Genomic DNA, 18,060 nt, shown 5'->3' with positions numbered 1-18,060 from the left:
GATGATGGTTTGGGATAAGTACACCATGGAACATAAAAGAGCTTATGATGCCTTGAACCGAAAAAAGCAAGATCTCAGAGATCGTAAAAAAAAAAAAAGGAGGTAATGTCGTTTTACTCGCTGTAGATTTTAGTCAAACATTACCAGTTATTCCACGAGGGAGACCAGCAGATGAACTCAACGCGTGTTTAAAATCCATGCTTCTCCCACGGTCGGTTATATGTCGCGTGTTCTCGGGTAGGTACAACAAAAAATGTATACATTTAAGCATGTAATGGGCAAAGAAAAAATGAGGTATACCCGAAGGCACTGCAGTAGTACTCAATGTAACTTTACTTCTTAAATGTTAATGTTTTACTGTTTAATAATTTATACGCTTCTTATATGTTGTTCAAATTCTTTTATCAAAATACCAGTGACAGCACGATTGCACGATAACATGGAGTGAATACACCATACGCATCCGCCCACGGCCGCCCTGGTGTGCGCATATAGGAGTTGATTCTACAATAAAATAAAATAAAGATAAAAAGAGTAATACAATCATCACCCATAAAGCGGATAGCAGACGTGACGTACTATATGTGTACCAGATTTCAAGTCAATAGGTGAAACGGTTTGCGAGCTACAGGTGATTTAAAATCCTGGACAGACAAACGAATAGCCACGGTAGCAAATTATAGAAGAATATTTTACTGTTTAATAATTTATATTTATATGAAATGTGCTTCTTATATATTACTTCATATTCTCATATGATAATGATGTTAATGTTGTTTATATTGATTTCTATATTATTGTAAGTGCATGAATGTGTGTATATGTATGTATGGGGGGGGGTTATGTGGGTGGAGGTGACTAAGTCAGTATGATCAAGGGGGGGGTTGTATAGTTTAATTAATGTGAATATGTCCTTCTTAAGTTGGCATATGCTGGGTTTATGTCACATTAATTAAACTATACAACCCCCCCCTTGATCATACTGACTTAGTCACCTCCACCCACAGAAACCCCCCCCCCCATACTGAATGTGTTGCTATATATTGCCTTTGATTCTTGTAAGTCTAAGTATTATCCTCTGATGAAGACCCCTGATAGGGGTTGAAAGCTCAGGAATAAAACTATTTTATGATATGTGATTCGTTTTTTCTCCCTTTGTGGATCTCCAACTGCAAATATGCAAACCGTATCACAGACCTTCTCTTCCATATATATATATATATATATATATATATATATATATATATATATATATATATATATAAAATATATGTGTATATATAATATATGTGTGTATGTGTATATATATATATATATATATATATATATATATATATATATATATATATATAATATATATGTGTATATGTATATATATGACAGCAACACTCATAACAATGACAACACAATTACATTGACAATCATGTTACGTTATTTTTAAAATGTTTCCATTACTTTTTCATAACCTCTTTAACACACTACTTCTCCGCTGCGAAGCGCGGGTATTTTGCTAGTTTTTAATAAATTTGCAAAAACCTCAAGTAAACTTTTTTCACGTTGTCATTATGGGGTGTTGTGTGTAAAATTCTGAGGAAAAAAATGAATTTAATCCATTTTGGAATAAGGCTGTAACATAACAAAATGTGGAAAAAGTGATGCGCTGTGAATACTTTCCGGATGCACTGTATGTAAATATGCGCTTTCTTCTGTTGAATTGAATAACTTTATTGTTATTGTATGGTACAATGAGATTCAATATGCAAATTCTCCATAAATTTATTTTCCTATAAAATGATAATAAAACAATGAAACATGTACAATATGAAAGCATAAGTACAATATACATGTACATATAGTGCAGATCGTGCAAATGGTTCATAAAGTGGCTCAGGTTGTGCAGTATTTCAACTGTAGTGCAAGTTTACAGTTAGGTAATTGTACTTTTAAGTACAAACAGTTCTACCAGGAGCACTTGATGGAATGATTAAGTGCGTTTAGAATTCTTGGGATAAAACTGTTTCTCAACTGCGAGGTCCCTATAGGAAAGGCTCTGAAGCATTTACCATATAGGTGCAGTTCAAATAGACTGTGTGCATGGCTGAGGCAGCGTGTGCTAGATGCCGTATCCCGATAATCTTGTTTCCAGTTAGCTGCTGTAGAGCTGTGATTCCACACTCAGATACAGTGGGTTAAAATACTCTGAGTGGTGCACTGAGAGTAACAACTCTAAAGCAGATACGGTATTTGGAATAGTTTGACCATTCCATGCACCATTATATTGTTACAGCTTGATTACAATCAGATGCCTTAAACTAAGAAATGATACGCGGTTAATTTCAATGTATTTTTTAAAGCTGCATCAGCGTGAATCTACAAAAGAAAGGGAAACCACACAGGAACATTAGCACTGCTTTGCTATGGTTCGAGCTGGTGTGAGAATGTGTGTGGCTTTACGACAAGTTTAGTTTTTATACATCGCGATATGAGTGTAGAAACATGCGAACACAACATTTTTGTGTGTACGCACCATTTATACACGAGGCCCCTGGACAATACTGTGGATGGTTGGATACTTTCATCCAGTAAATTATTTTGTGTAACAGAAACTCAATGAGTTTTATTAATTTGTTGCTTGATAGGTTCCTCAGTATCACAAAGCAGTACTTCCGCAAAGCTGATGGAATTTTGGCCATGTATGATGTAACTCAGACATGTTCCTTCCTAGCTGTCAGGAACTGGTTGCAGAGTGTAAAGGTCTGTTTTTTTCTTTCTTCAGTTTTCTTCTTTTTGTTAGATGTGATTTTACTGTATTTTGGGATATTTGATTTACGTTATTGGCCTGGAGAATTGAGTGATGCATTTCAGTTATTAATCTCCGCAGGCTCATCAGTTTTATTTTAATTAATTATTAGTCAAAGGTCACTTTCTGTATTCAAAGCACACATGTAAATGGCCATGTATTTTTGTTTTAATAGGAAAGAAAATCCATATAGCAGAATTATTTGAATGTATAAACTAGGAGCAGAAACAGTTAAAGAAAACCTTATTAGGGATGAAGCTGTGCTATTAGTCTCATTGCATTCAAAAACATACATTACCAACCTACTGCTTAACTCTGATTTTGTGAAATTTATTTGTTTTATCCATTGTATGGAAGTTCTGCCTCTTTGAATGTCCTACTGTGTCATACTGAATTTAAAATTCTGGTTTACTTTTATGCAACAGGATGGTATGGAAGATGGAGCAGTGATCTTTCTGCTTGCTAACAAAACAGATGCTGTAGAGACAGTGGGCCGCATAGTGAGTTATGATGAAGGTTACCATTTGGCACAGGTGAACGTTTTTCAGTTAAATTAATTTTCTAAAATCATCTGATCCCAGTAATTGTTGGTTACTGGGATCATTTTTTATTGTAGGACTTAAGTTTTGTAATTTAATAATAAAGAAATACATCTGGATATGATGTCAGAATATTAAAGGTAGACAAAGTCATATATATAAGGTCATGTATTTTAATTAAGCAGTGAAAACTAAACTCTGTTTTGTTTTATTAGTGTAGATTTTTGGCTTCCTTTTTTAGATGGCACTTTTAAAGAACAAATAATTTGTATCAGAGACCATATTATTGGGGATCTTCAGAGCAGGACTCGATTAGCCTTCACTTTAGCAGTTAATCTGTGGAAGTATACATATGAACATAAAACAACAAATTTTCATTCAAAGCAGCTCACTATTTTTTCTGGTTCTGCTGTTGTTAGCAGTATTTAGTTTTGTGCATCAGAATGAGGGGCATTTAAGTCCTAGCAGTGAAGGAGCCAAATAAGTTTTGTTCATGTAATGATAGTTTAAAAGTTCATCAGGCTAGGTAAAACAACCCGATAAATTTAACTGACTGTTTCATTGTGTCATTTTTCTTGCTGTTGCAAATATTTAACCTTGGCCATCTTTCATATAGGTGCCCATCTTTGATATTTTATTAATTTAATTTTTAAAATTCAAATTATAAACTCTACCTTGTTAAACTGTTGTTAATATAATTTATAGGCTTTGATAACAAAGCAGAAGATCATTTGTATCTGCTTTTACACACCTCAGTTAAACACAGTACTCATAAACCTTTTACCATTATGTGACCCTGTGCTCATCTCTTAACACAGTAGTCCGCATGCAGCTGTGATGGCAATGAATGTGGCACAATTATATAAAAGATGTATGTGAAAGTCATGGCATGTTCTAATTAAGTTATCTTGTTTTAAAAACAGGAGATGCAGAAACATACAACACCAAAATTTATCATATGTGTATACTGTAATGAAGTAAGCTATTAGAAAATGATGAACTGCCAGAGAGACCTAAACCTCAATAACTAGTTGTTGAAGTATGTTTGTCTTTATTTTCTCATTAGGAGTACCAGGCTCACTTTTATGAGTGCAGTGCAAAATCAGGGTACAACATCAACGAGTCGATGATTCACATGGCAAGGTAGGTCACTTCTGAGAAGAGAGGCAGAATGTCTCACACAGGGAGTTCAATGTGAACCTCTGAGTGCCTCTTTGCTCATAGCTGCACAAACAAGTTATGACTCGGGCAAAAACATAAGGTAACGTATTTTTTAGCTATCCATCAGCTTTGCTCAGAGACATACTGCACATTACGTGTGTGTAACTAGAGACTTAACCAGGAAATCTGTGGTTTGTGTAGTTTTTTTTTTCTCAACCACATTGGTCCATTGTTTAAACAAGCACTTTTTTCTTCACATATAATTACAGTGTTGTTCTACCTGCTGTTTCAGGTTATTAACCGAGCAGGAAGATAAGTGCTACAGTGCCGTCTGCCTGGAAAATGTTCCCATCAAGAAGAAAAACTGCTGTAAATAGAAACGAAGTTCTTTCTACCAGTTGATCTGCCATGGTGTGGCTTCTGCTAAAACAGAATGAACCTTTGAAGTACATAGTGTATACTTTAAGTAGATGTACCATTAGGAGATTAAATGTAAGAAGCATGTTTTGTGTCATTCTGATAAAATTCGAGGACCTCTATTGTCCACTTTCAAATAAGCATTAAAATAATTAGTATTTTTCCATCCTTATTTAATGTTCTTATGTAAAGTCTTTTAATATGTATTTCATGAAAGATTTAGTACTTTTTCTGACTGTATTTTTTGAAATTGTATCTCTGCAGACTTGTGAAGGACAATTATAATATCAGTGCTGCTGGACTAATTTTGTTGAACCTTGTTTTAATGAAAATAAATGAATTGTTGTTATTACAAATAACACCTAAAATGATTGTGCTGAGAGTATTAAATGCTGAAATTAGAGTCAAAATTTCTTTTTAAACTAATAGATTTTATGACTTGAAAGTCATTACACAGCTATAAGAATTAAGTATTTGGCAGGTGACAATACAAAAATTAGAACATTAGAACACTCTAGACGAGAACAGGCCATTCAGCCCAACAAAGCTCACCAGTCTTATCCAATTATTCGCCAGTCCTATCCACTTTGTTATTGCAAACTACAGTGGAGTTTTGACAAAACACCATGAGAATCTAAAATGAAATACATTTCAGCTTTCAATATTAGTTTTTTTTTAGTGTTGCATTTTTTACTATAGGATAGTCTAGAAGTATGTGCATATTGCCCAAATACAGTAAATTCCAAAAATTTAAGTAGTGTAAATTTTGGATATATTGAACTTGTATAAACTCTGTTAGTCTGCTATGATGGCATATTGTATAGCTTGGAGTAATCTCTGATCAAAAGAAACCCATCATTTATCAAACCTGCTTAATCTGTAGTAGCCAAGGTGTCTTAGAGTCAAAGCCTGTGCCAGTGAAATCAAATGCAAGACAAAAAACAACCCAAGATAATGGTAACAGTCTAAGATGGAAATTCCAGACCTAAAAATGATGATATATTAGAAAATGAATGTGATAGCCTTAGCAAAAAACAAGACAGGCAAGAGTACAAACCTATTGTAATTTTATTTTTTATTCATAGAGGTCTTGCAAGAAAATTCCAATTGACTTGTGGCATACATCATTACAGCTGAACCTGAAATGAACAAACATCACTTGCGTCAGCTGGCGATCATGCCAAAGTTTAGGTGCCCTGACACTAAAGGCTCCACTATCTATAGCAATCTTATTTACCCTATGAATTTTAAGATAGCCTTCTTCTGTGTTTAGGTTATAGTCTTATATATGGACATTTAATTTTTTCTAAAGAGTAGGTGTGAAGCAAGTTCTTCAATATTATTTAAAAGGAGGGTTTTGAAATAAATTCTAGACATAATTGGAAGCCATACATTTGAACTAGATTGTGTTATGTAATAAAAGACAAAAAGAAGATAAGAAATGTTTATGGTCCCAACTGGGAAAACCCATTTTTGATGGAAAGTGTGGTGAGTTGTGCGAACCGCTCTGTGTGTCTCAGAGCAATAATAGGAATGATGTCAACCTCAAGAATGCTGTTGCTCCTTTTATTCCGTCTTCTATGGAAGAGGAGTGATGATGTAAACCTTGGACGTGATATCAGTCCTTGGGTGGTACTTTCCCTGTACTGGGGTAGAAATACAAATCACAGTTATAGAAGGTGCAACTTACGAAGTGGTTGAGAGTTAAGATTATATTGTTTTAGAATGCCTTTGGAGTGAAAAGTAAATGATATTAAACTTATCTGAAATCAAATATCAAAGCATTTGATACATTAGAAAATTGAAATAGCTCTTCTGTATCTTGAAGCTCTGCTGCAAATTGATTCAGTATGGTGTCACTTTTGCTAGCTCCACTCTGTATCTTGTCTCTCCAGTCAACACAGTTACTAGCAAATTCCTCCCAGCTGTTGACATTCATCCCCATGGACTTCATGTCACACTTGAGCACATTCTTAAAGTAGAGGTGGGAGGCAACATTATATATTGGTACCAATTAGTTAGAACACTGTACAAAAGATCCCTGGAGATTATTCTGTCATACACCTGGCCAGACTAAAGACGTCAGCACTGCATTGGTAGGGTGTAAACCCTGGGAACCTTGACACAAGTAAGGACCTCCACATTCAGCACATTGTCCTACCAGCTGCACATCATGTTGCACACATGAAGGGCATTTAATTGTATTTCTTGTCTGTAATAGAGTGTCCCGGATTCATTGCCATAAAGCTGGTGAGTGATGAGCATATAGGCATTGTAGAAAGCCATCTTGGTGTGGAAGGTCAGTTTCATAATGTTCCAGACTCTTCGAGTCAGTTTGGCAAAGGCTGAGGCTGCACTGCTCATCCCCAAGTCAATCCCTACATCCAGAGAGGATGTCATTACCTGTGGAGCCAAGGTAGGTGAACTGATGCACCACTTGCAATATCAATAATATGGCATTGGTATATAACAGGGATTGTAATCTGAAAGTAGGTAACTTGTTTTTTTCAGAAAGAAGCATTTTCTGGATGTTTTTCAGATGTACTTTGGGATTTGCTGTCTATTCTTTGTACAAAATGTATCCAGTAAATTTTAGTTTAGAATTGTAAATGTTTTGTTTTTTGAGGCTTGCAAAGTTGCTTTTGTTGGCCATTGCTTGTGTTGCAACAGGCCTGTGCGTTTCTCTTCTATCACAGTTCTGAGCTCTGTAAAGTAGGCTTCACATCAGTCTTGAGACTTGCCTTACTTCTCTTCAACATCTCAAGTGCTGTGCAGAGGAGTGTGCCCCTTAGGTAGTTCCATCTGTGCTTGGAATCTCCTTCAGGCAGCTTTATGGACAGCGCCTTTTCCAGACCTGCTACAAACTTGTTGGCTTTGTTGGGATCCTGAGTATTTCACATTTTCCCTGTTGTCTTTGTACATTGTATATCGCAAGTTAGCACTCTGGAAAGAGCACCACATGAGCATGTTAGTCAGGAGGCACAGCCTGGTGATAATCAGATCCAGCTGGTGCCAGTGCTTGGAGCAAGGATGTCTTCAGGAGACCTGTTGTGGCTTGGCCTGGAAGAAGGTGTTGGTGATGCCAAGATTGTGAAGTGTGTAGAAATCTAGCAATGGCTGCCCATTCTCGTTCATACTCCCAGCTCCAAACCATCAAAGGCAGGTTTGGCAGGATTAATGATCCATTCCCTTTCTGGTGAAAAAGTCACCCGGTAGCAAACGGCTGTTCCTGGCTGGGAATAATCTCTGACACTTATTGTAGAAGTGAGTAAAATCAGACAATTGGTCAAACAGACTGAATGGTGCACAGAGAAATACAGTGGGGCAAAAAAGTGTTTAGTCAGCCACCAATTGTGCAAGTTCTCCCACTTAAAAAGATGAGAGAGGCCTGTAATTTTCATCATAGGTATACCTCAACTATGAGAGACAAAATGGGGGAAAAAAAATCCAGAAAATCACATTGTCTGATTTTTGAAGAATTTATTTGCAAATTATGGTGGAAAAAAAGTATTTGGTCAATAACAAAAGTTCATCTCAATACTTTGTTATATACCCTTTGTTGGCAATGACAGAGGTCAAACGTTTTCTGTAAATCTTCACAAGGTTTTAACACACTGTTTCTGGTATTTTGGCCCATTCCTCCATGCAGATCTCCTCTAGAGCAGTGATGTTTTGGGGCTGTCGCTGGGCAACACGGACTTTCAACTCCCTCCAAAGATTTTCTATGGGGTTGAGATCTGGAGACTGGCTAGGCCACTCCAGGACCTTGAAATGCTTCTTACGAAGCCACTCCTTCATTACTCGGGCGGTGTGTTTGGGATCATTGTTATGCTGAAAGACCCAGCCATGTTTCATCTTCAATGCCGTTGCTGATGGAAGGAGGTTTTCACTCAAAATCTGACGATACATGGCCCCATTCATTCTTTCCTTTACACGGATCAGTCGTCCTGGTCCCTTTGCAGAAAAACAGCCCCAAAGCATGATGTTTCCACCCCATGCTTTACAGTAGGTATGGTGTTCTTTGGATGCAACTCGGCATTCCTTCTCCTCCAAACACGACGAGTAGAGTTTTTACCAAAAAGTTCTATTTTGGTTTCATCTGACCATATGACATTCTCCCAATCCTCTTCTGGATCATCCAAATGCTCTGTAGCAAACTTCAGGTGGGCCTGCACATGTACTGGCTTAAGCAGGGGGACACGTCTGGCACTGCAGGATTTGAGTCCCTGGTGGCGTAGTGTGTTACTGATGGTAGCCTTTGTTACTTTGGTCCCAGCTCTCTGCAGGTCATTCACTAGGTCCCTCCGTGTGGTTCAGGGATTTTTGCTCACTGTTCTTGTGATCATTTTGACCCCACGGGGTGAGATCTTGCGTGGAGCCCCAGATCGAGGGAGATTATCAGTGGTCTTGTATGTCTTCCATTTTCTAATAATTGCTCCCACAGTTGATTTCTTCACACCAAGCTGCGTACCTATTGCAGATTCAGTCTTCCCAGCCTGGTGCAGGTCTACAATTTTGTTTCTGGTGTCCTTTGACAGCTCTTTGGTCTTGGCCATAGTGGAGTTTGGAGTGTGACTGTTTGAGGTTGTGGACAGGTGTCTTTTATATTGATAACGAGTTCAAACAGGTACCATTAATACAGGTAACGAGTGGAGGACAGAGGAGCCTCTTACAGAAGAAGTTACAGGTCTGTGAGAGCCAGAAATCTTGCTCGTTTGTAGGTGACCAAATACTTATTTTCCACCATAATTTGCAAATAAATTCTTTAAAATCAGACAATGTGATTTTCTGGATTTTTTTTCTCATTTTGTCTCTCATAGTTGAAGTATACCTATGATGAAAATTACAGGCCTCTCTCATCTTTTTAAGTGGGAGAATTTGCACAATTGGTGGCTGACTAAATACTTTTTTGCCCCACTGTAAATGTAATCATGACGCACTCATGAACACAATAGCCTGGCTGACACACTTGTAGGTACGGTGCTCAGGTACAGTACTTCCATTAGATAGATACTTTATTAATCCCAAGGGGAAATTCACATGGAGCTGTTAAAATACCTATACAGATTTGTTAGACGTTATATATGAAATATTATAAACGGTTAAGATTATTAAAAATAACGATGATGTTAAACATAGGTTGCACGTTCAAGCGTCTCGGTTCACTCAAGTTATGGGTTTTCCTAGTTGAGCGGAAACACTGTGGTTGTCACCAAGCCAGTGCACTTTGGCTTGCTCCTTCCCAGGAATCAGTGCGCTAAGGCGGTGACTCTGGGAAGGTTTAATTCTGGAGCCGAAATGGCGGTGTCGAGGCTGGGCAATTCCATCCACTAATTTTCAAACTAACATGTAGTATTATAGTCATTACAGTCTCACGAAATGAGGGAGCCTGGGGCAGAGAACGAAGGCAACAGAAGTGGGCACCAAGCCATCTCGGGGCACATTTGCCGATCGTGAACTATATTTAATGTGCGTGTATTTTTAACGTGGGAGGACACAAAAGAAACACACACACACGGGGAATACGAGAAGTCTGACAAACCCGAGTTGCATTCGGTCTCAAAAAGGCCATTTCGCCAACCAACATGCCTCTCGTATACAATGAATTGTTACAAATGGGACGAACACATACTTACTTTGAAAAATCAGCATTAAGAATATTCCGTAATTAATAATATTTAGTTGTTTGAAAATGTTTGAACTTATGATCTGTTTAATAACTATAACTCTAAACGTTTTAAAATGTAATTTCAACAACGCAGAATTCGTTTCCCAGTTGCAAACAAATAGTTATGTGTATCAGCATTATAATAAATAATTGCTGCCCGAAACTGTAGATTTTGTCCTTTGGGAGTAGATGAAGTTTTTGTGAAATAGTTCCAATTTTGTATTTTTTTTATAGCTAAAAGATGTAATCACATTTTTCGTTACCTCGAATCATATAAACCGACTAGTGGACTGTACAATATGCTTTACAAAGACCCATGTGTGCGCACGCTCGTGAGATTAATTGCTGTCCCGTCCAGGGTCCGTTTATGGCACTCGGCTCCAGCAATTTATTTGACTAAAATGGATGGACAGATGGATGTTGCAACTCGGCGTAAAGATACTTAATACCAATTACCTTGCATTTGTTGGGTGGGTGTAATCGCTGGATGAAAAGTTGTTTTTATCGTTATTACTGACAATTTCTTGGTCATGGTATCACAATTTACGTTTTTGATTACTACAAAAATCTTGCCTGAAGAAGGGGTCTGAACTGCCTCTGAAGCTTTAATATTGTAAACTCATTAGTTTAGGCAATAAAAGGTGTCATTTTGCTTGACTTATTAAAAAAATCACAAAAACAAAATAGTTACTTCATTATGAATATTGTACTTAACGGCCAAAGTTATAGTCGTTCTAGTAACCATTCAGACTGATGCACATTAGCTCAAATAAACGTTTATATATCTCTACAGTGTTATTTTAGAACTAAATTTAATTGAGCTAAACATTTATATGTATATATAATTATATGTGTAATTTTTGTCTTTCCTTTTTTGTTGCCTTACTGTTTGTTTTTGACATCAATAAAAATTGATTACAAAAAACGTGTGCATATGTGCTGCAGATAAAGCAGCTGTTCGTTTAAAAATGTTTTGCTTAAATCAAAAACTAATCCGCGCTATGATGATACGATTGAGGTTCTTACATTTCACAGCCCACCATGTGCACTTGTGCCCTCCCACCCTCTCTGAGTCACTACATTGCAACGTCACGTAAAGCGTGTATTGGATTATGGACACGGGGAGCGGTCAGGAACGCAGTCGGGGAGGAGAGCAACTGTGGGTGCGGATTTGTGCTGCTGTGCGGTTTTTGACATCAAACACCGAGCCGACCGAGGAGGAACAACGGACACGAAGACAGTGGTGATCTGCTTAAAGGTTTCTCCGTTTCCTCTTGGTGTGGAACGATCGACCCAACGAGCCCAGGGTTTACTTTGTGCAAGCAGGTGAGAGGTGGCTCTGAGAGTCTTTTCATGTACGTAGTGCTGCAGAGTAAAGGTGCTCTTGATTAGACATGGTAGCGGCCTGCCCGAGACTGAGCAAGTGAAAAAGCGAGTTACAGAGGCGTTTGCTTTATTAGTAAGTACCGAAGTGGATGCGCCAACCTTTCGAAGATTATCTAGTTTTCGTAGCCTGGAGCAAGACAGGCTAACAAAAAGTTGCTTGAGCGCCGTCATGATTTGCCTCCGGGCATTGCTGGCTTCTTATTTTTTTTTTCTGTTTGCACAAACTAGTTGGCTGCGGAAATTTCTCCGAGTACGTGTTGCCTCGAACACCGGGGGGGGTCCACACGTACACTATAGTAACAGCAAATGCAATTATTACGACATGCCCTCGGACAGCCGTTCACTTTGCGTTCTGTGTACGGTAGACTGCACTAACCAAATCAGAGTTTAGAAAAGTTTATTTGCTGTTGTCTCTTAGAAAATAAGTTTATTCGCAATATATATTTTTCACAAAGAATAATCCGCTCTTTATCCAAAAGGAAGCCCAATATTTTAAGGATGTTCTTTTAATAGACTAAGAAACAATGATTTTTGTATTTAAAAGTGAAACTTGACAGTTAGCAACATTAACTGTTTAATTGAGTGTGTAAAATCTAATTAGAAGTAAAATCTAAGATTAAGTTGTGGTCGTTCGTCCCCTCCTGCTAGTAATAATGTGGTGTTGGTGAAACATCATACTGTACAATCAACGTGGTCTTCTGGCTCAAAAAGGGGACTGTAAACCCCAAGGCCGGTAGTTTATTCCCAAGAATTGTCTCAGTTTAGGATCCAGAGCTGCTGCTCCCTTAATCCGTTTGTGCACCAGTTGTACAAATATGTACAGGAAAAGAGTGCATGAGCTAAGCAAATGAATCTAAACTCACTATTACAGTTTGTTGCTCTTATTAGTTTTATATTGTACAGCATTTCAAATAAAAAAAAAAAGAAAAAATCGAGTCAACAGTGGTATCTACAGAGGTGTTGCTCCATATTATTATTTTGGTGCAATATAAATTATGTTAAAGGTAACATTGCAGTGTAATAAAGGAAAATATTAGTAAAAGTTAGGGGGAAAAAAATATTTTTTTTCCCCTACAAACCATTTTATTTCTGTGTGTTATAGCAACACATCTGCTTTACAGATGTATTGTCCAGGGTTTGAAATCCTGTGCCTATTGTTTATATGGAGGTTGAAGAGTCCTCTTACATCTCCAGGCATTTGTGTTGGGTTAATCTGCCCAAGTGTGATGGTGTGAATGGGCCCATTGATGGACTGGCACCTGGCAGCTGTATACCTGTGGCCAGTTCTTTTGGGAGAAGGCTTTATTCTTTCCACCCAAGTCAAAAATGTAATTTTTTACACTCCACTAAATTGTTTTGTAGGGCCGGATCCTATTCTAGGATGATGAGGAACAGAAAGGTTGCCAGTCCATCATAGGTCATGGACACCCCTGCTCGGTTTGGAATCAAAAAGGTCCCTATTGGTTAATGCTAAGTACAGTTAGATGCTAAAAATATAAAGTTTTTTTGTCTACATCAGGATATCAAAAAAGAATGTTATCATTGTTTGAGAAAAGTTTCAGAATTATAGCCTTTGTAAGTGAGAACAGCAAATGCTGTTGGTGATCAGCTTGTGCTGTACTCCATAAAAAATCTGCAGTGATACTGTATGTGGCAGATTGTTTTGATATATATCAGTACACAAAACATAACATTTATTATTATGCATGTTTTATTTTTAACACAATTTATTTGCTTTTTGCACATGGTGCATTGCTTGGGACTTTTTTAAGCATTATAAATGTTTTTATCTTGTGCTTAACTAATGTACATTTTCCTTATACTGTACAGTATATAGGCACCATGTTATGTTGTTGCACATAATTTGAAGTTTTTTTTACATTTATAAAGGCTCATGAGATGCTTTGATCTTGTCAAAAAAAAAAAAAAACACTTGAAACGGTACATGTGTTTGTGTTGTATGTGCTCAGTTGACTATTGCCTGAGGGTGTTGAGTGTAGTATTTATTATCATAATTAGTTTTTGATTTTATTTTTTGGCTTATATTCTACAACACTTTTGCAGTGAAATTTTAGCAGGTTTATTTTTAGGTTTATATTCACGGAGTCTGGCTTAATATGTGTCTATAGACAAACAATGTATGCCATTGTGTACATTTAAGTTTAATATAAATTCCCTGCCCATTTCAGTGCTTAGTTCAAAAACCGTGCTTAAAAATAAAATAAATTTAGTGTATTCAAAAGAAAACCCCATCAGTGTATATATTGTTTTACATATTATTATTTAGGGTGTCTGATAGTAGTAGTAGTAGTATTGTCATTTGTACAGAGTACAGTAACATTCTTACTTGCATATTCAACCAATGCGCAACATTTCTTCACTCTCTGGTGGCATTCTAAGCAAGAATATATTAATTAATAGAAGACAAAAACCATCTTACCTGTTATACTGTATGTTCATCTTACTTGAAGCTTTGTAGTGGTGGGGGGAACTCTGTGGAAAAACCTCAGTATAATATATAACAATATGTATTAACTTTATGCAATAATATTATCATTATGGTTTTGAACAAAGATATCAGGAGTTTCCTGTTCAAGTACTGTGTATTTATTAATTGAAATAGTATTGACTGTAAAACAGTCCAAAAGTGGAGTTTGCAAATGTTCTTAACTTATTACTTCATTAAATTCAGCAATCCTGAGTAAATAACTTGAAAATTTGAAAAAAAAAAATGCTAAAAAAAAAAAAATAACAATTAGACTATATGCAAAGACTAAAGAATGGAGCAATATATTCTAATAAATTGAGAAAGTTTTTAATATAACTTTAATATATACACAGTTTGTTATAAATTAAAATGTCCATGTAATAAACACTGCCTGTGTTTATAGTAGGATGAGCATGTTATAAAAAGATTAAACTAAATCCTGCTGCCAGAGGAAATAGACCATTTTTGCTGGGGTCCATCGATGTTGAAAGTCTGTGGCATTGACAAATGGCTGCTCAGCCCCTCCCTTGGCATTCTGTAGAGGATTTTGGTGTAGGCTAGAGTCTAAGATTTCGATGAAATTGAAGAAAAGTGTCTTTCTTGATGTATGCCTGGTGATGCCTCCATTATAAATTTAGGAGTGGGAATTTCTTGAAAGAAGAAACAAAACATCAAGAGCCTCCAGCAAAAAGAAAGAGATTAGGGAAAAGGTTTATTAAAGTTGATCACTGCACTTTTTACAGCTATTAGTGAGCAGTATGAATATCCTGGTGGAAGAAAAGTGACCTGAGAATAAGAGAGGAGAAGGAGAGAAAGCAGGGGAAAGCAAGTAGATGCCCTCTAAGTGATAGAAATTAAAAAGTAAGAGAGTGACAGTTAGGAGTTTTTGTTATTTTATTTTTCCTTTCTAGACTTTCCTCTTGTAGGTAGTGTTTACTTGTTTAAAGTCAACATCTCATTTCAGATTTACCTTGAAAATAAATTGGCAGTTTTGCACCAAACTGAGACATATCCCACTGAAGGTTGCAAGGAAAACCAAAGTAGGAGCTTGACTACTAGTGGAACTAATAGAAGAATTTACAATAAAAATATCTAGATTCGATTTTGGGGCGATTTAGCCAACTTAAATTTAAGGAAGCAAAATTTAAACCAATAGAGGATTTAGTAACCCAAGATTATTCTACAAGGTTAAAAGAATTTAGAGCATACCTTAATATCAGGTTAAGGTGATTTGTGTTTTCTATTCAATAAAATGAAGTTTATTCTGGTGCTGGAGACTGATGGCATGTTGCATGATGTTTGGACATTTCTCCATGCTTTATTCACGTGGCAGTACTACTACTATTGCTACTGCTTCTATTATTACTAGTCAACACAACAATCTTAATGTGCTGAATGATTACATCTCATTTATATCTTCTTCAGTTTCAAGTTAAAAAAAAAATATATATTTTTTTTAAATAATCAAACTTGCATTATTGCTGAGTTGTCATTTTAATGCTAAAAATGCAGATTTCAAGTTGACAAGTTTTCTCAGGGGCCAGATTGTCCTTTTTTCTCAGTGGTACTGTGTACATAGCATGCAGTGAGCTGTTTGTGTTTTTTTTTTTTCCATCCATCCATTCTTTTTTTTTTCCCTCTGTTAAATACATATTATGGTTCTTGGCTTCTGGCTTGTACATCCCAGTGTTTAGGTGTTGTACAGCTTTATTCAAGTTATGCTGGTTTTAGAATGATTCAATACTTTGCTATATTTTTCAGGATAATTCTTGTAATAGAGTGTGGTGCTTTTCGAAAATGGTTTACAGTGCATCCAGAAAGTATTCACAGCGCAACACTTTTTTCACATTTTGTTATGTTACAGCCTTATTCCAAAATGGATTAAATTCATTTTTTTCCTCAGAATTCTACACACAACTCCCCTTAATGACAAAGTGAAAAAAGTTTACTTGAGGTTTTTGCAAATTTATTAAAAGTAAAAAAACTGAGAAATCACATGTACATAAGTATTCACAGCCTTTGCTTAATACTTTGTCGATGCACCTTTGGCAGCAATTACAGCCTCAAGTCTTTTTGAATATGATGCCACAAGCTTGGCACACCTATCCTTGGCCAGTTTCTCCCAGTCCACTTTGTAGCACCTCTCAAGCTCCATCAGGTTGCATGGGAAGCATCGGTGCACAGCCATTTTAAGATCGCTCCAGAGATGTTCAATCGGATTCAAGTGTGGGCTCTGGCTGGGCCACTCAAGGACATTCACAGAGTTGTCCTGAAGCCACTCCTTTGATATCTTGGCTGTGTGCTTAGGGTCGTTGTCCTGCTGAAAGATGAACCGTCGCCCCAGCCTGAGGTCAAGAGCGCTCTGGAGCAGGCTTTCATCCAGGATGTCTCTGTACATTGCTGCAGTCATCTTTCCCTTTATCCTGACTAGTCTCCCAGTCCCTGCCGCTGAAAAACATCCCCACAGCATGATGCTGCCACCACCATACTTCACTGTAGGGATGGTATTGGCCTGGTGATGAGCGGTGCCTGGTTTCCTCCAAACGTGATGCCTGGCATTCACACCAAAGAGTTCAATCTTTGTCTCATCAGACCAGAGAATTTTCTTTCTCATGGTCTGAGAGTCCTTCAGGTGCCTTTTGGCAAACTCCAGGCGGGCTGCCATGTGCCTTTTACTAAGGAGTGGCTTCCTGATTGGTGGATTGCTGCATAGATGGTTGTCCTTCTGGAAGGTTCTCCTCTCTCCACAGAGGACCTCTGGAGCTCTGACAGAGTGACCATCGGGTTCTTGGTCACCTCCCTGACTAGGGCCCTTCTCCCCTGATTGCTCAGTTTAGATGGCCGGCCAGCTCTAGGAAGTGTCCTGGTGGTTTCGAACTTCTTCCACTTACGGATGATGGAGGCCACTGTGCTCATTGAGACCTTCAAAGCAGCAGAAATTTTTCTGTAACCTTCCCCAGATTTGTGCCTCGAGACAATCCTGTCTCAGAGGTCTACAGACAATTCCTTTGACTTCATGCTTGGCTTGTGCTCTGACATGAACTGTCAACTGTGGGACCTTATATAGACAGGTGTGTACCTTTCCAAATCATGTCCAATCAACTGAATTTACCACAGGTGGACTCCAATGAAGCTGCAGAAACATCTCAAGGATGATCAGGGGAAACAGGATGCACCTGAGCTCAATTTTGAGCTTCATGGCAAAGGCTGTGAATACTTATGTACATGTGCTTTCTCAATTTTTGTATTTTTAATAAATTTGCAAAAATCTCAAGTAAACTTTTTTCATGTTGTCATTATGGGGTGTTGTGTGTAGAATTCTGAGGAAAAAAATGAATTTAATCCATTTTGGAAAAAGGCTGTAACATAACAAAATGTGGAAAAAGTGATGCACTGTGAATACTTTCCAGATGCACTGTATATCAAGTGTGACTTACGCTGCAACATTTACTTGGCTGAGCTCCGACTCGAGCTCTTTGTTCTGATGATGTTTTTAACCACTGGTGAGACCAGAAGCAAGTCTTTAGTTTCATAATCCAATTCCACCCCTGGTTTATTATAAATATTCTAGTAACTCTTCTAAATTAAGTTTCCTCTCCAT

At 37.3% G+C, this 18,060-nt stretch overlaps 2 protein-coding genes across 2 annotated transcripts in view; both read left to right on the top strand.

Moving 5' to 3' along the window:
• The window catches only part of cracr2b (calcium release activated channel regulator 2B), a 199,784-nt gene extending 194,899 nt beyond the window's left edge, over positions 1-4,885 (top strand). Inside the window, exons 15-18 of the mRNA XM_051922047.1 lie at positions 2,640-2,754; positions 3,226-3,333; positions 4,406-4,482; positions 4,793-4,885. Of these exons, the coding sequence (XP_051778007.1) occupies positions 2,640-2,754; positions 3,226-3,333; positions 4,406-4,482; positions 4,793-4,877 (385 nt within the window). The 3' untranslated portion in view covers positions 4,878-4,885. The remainder of the gene's footprint in view (positions 1-2,639; positions 2,755-3,225; positions 3,334-4,405; positions 4,483-4,792) is intronic.
• A 6,804-nt stretch (positions 4,886-11,689) lies between these two features.
• LOC114645495 (CD151 antigen-like) overlaps positions 11,690-18,060 on the top strand; it is a 155,486-nt gene continuing 149,115 nt past the window's right edge. The window contains exon 1 of the mRNA XM_051922063.1: positions 11,690-11,911. The gene's annotated coding sequence lies outside the window, so the exon portion shown is untranslated. The remainder of the gene's footprint in view (positions 11,912-18,060) is intronic.

This window comes from Erpetoichthys calabaricus, chromosome 2 (assembly GCF_900747795.2).
Source record: "Erpetoichthys calabaricus chromosome 2, fErpCal1.3, whole genome shotgun sequence".
Lineage (NCBI taxonomy): Eukaryota > Metazoa > Chordata > Cladistia > Polypteriformes > Polypteridae > Erpetoichthys > Erpetoichthys calabaricus.
The sequence above is the reverse complement of the archived record's forward strand: the minus strand, read 5'-3'. Positions and strand labels throughout refer to the sequence as shown.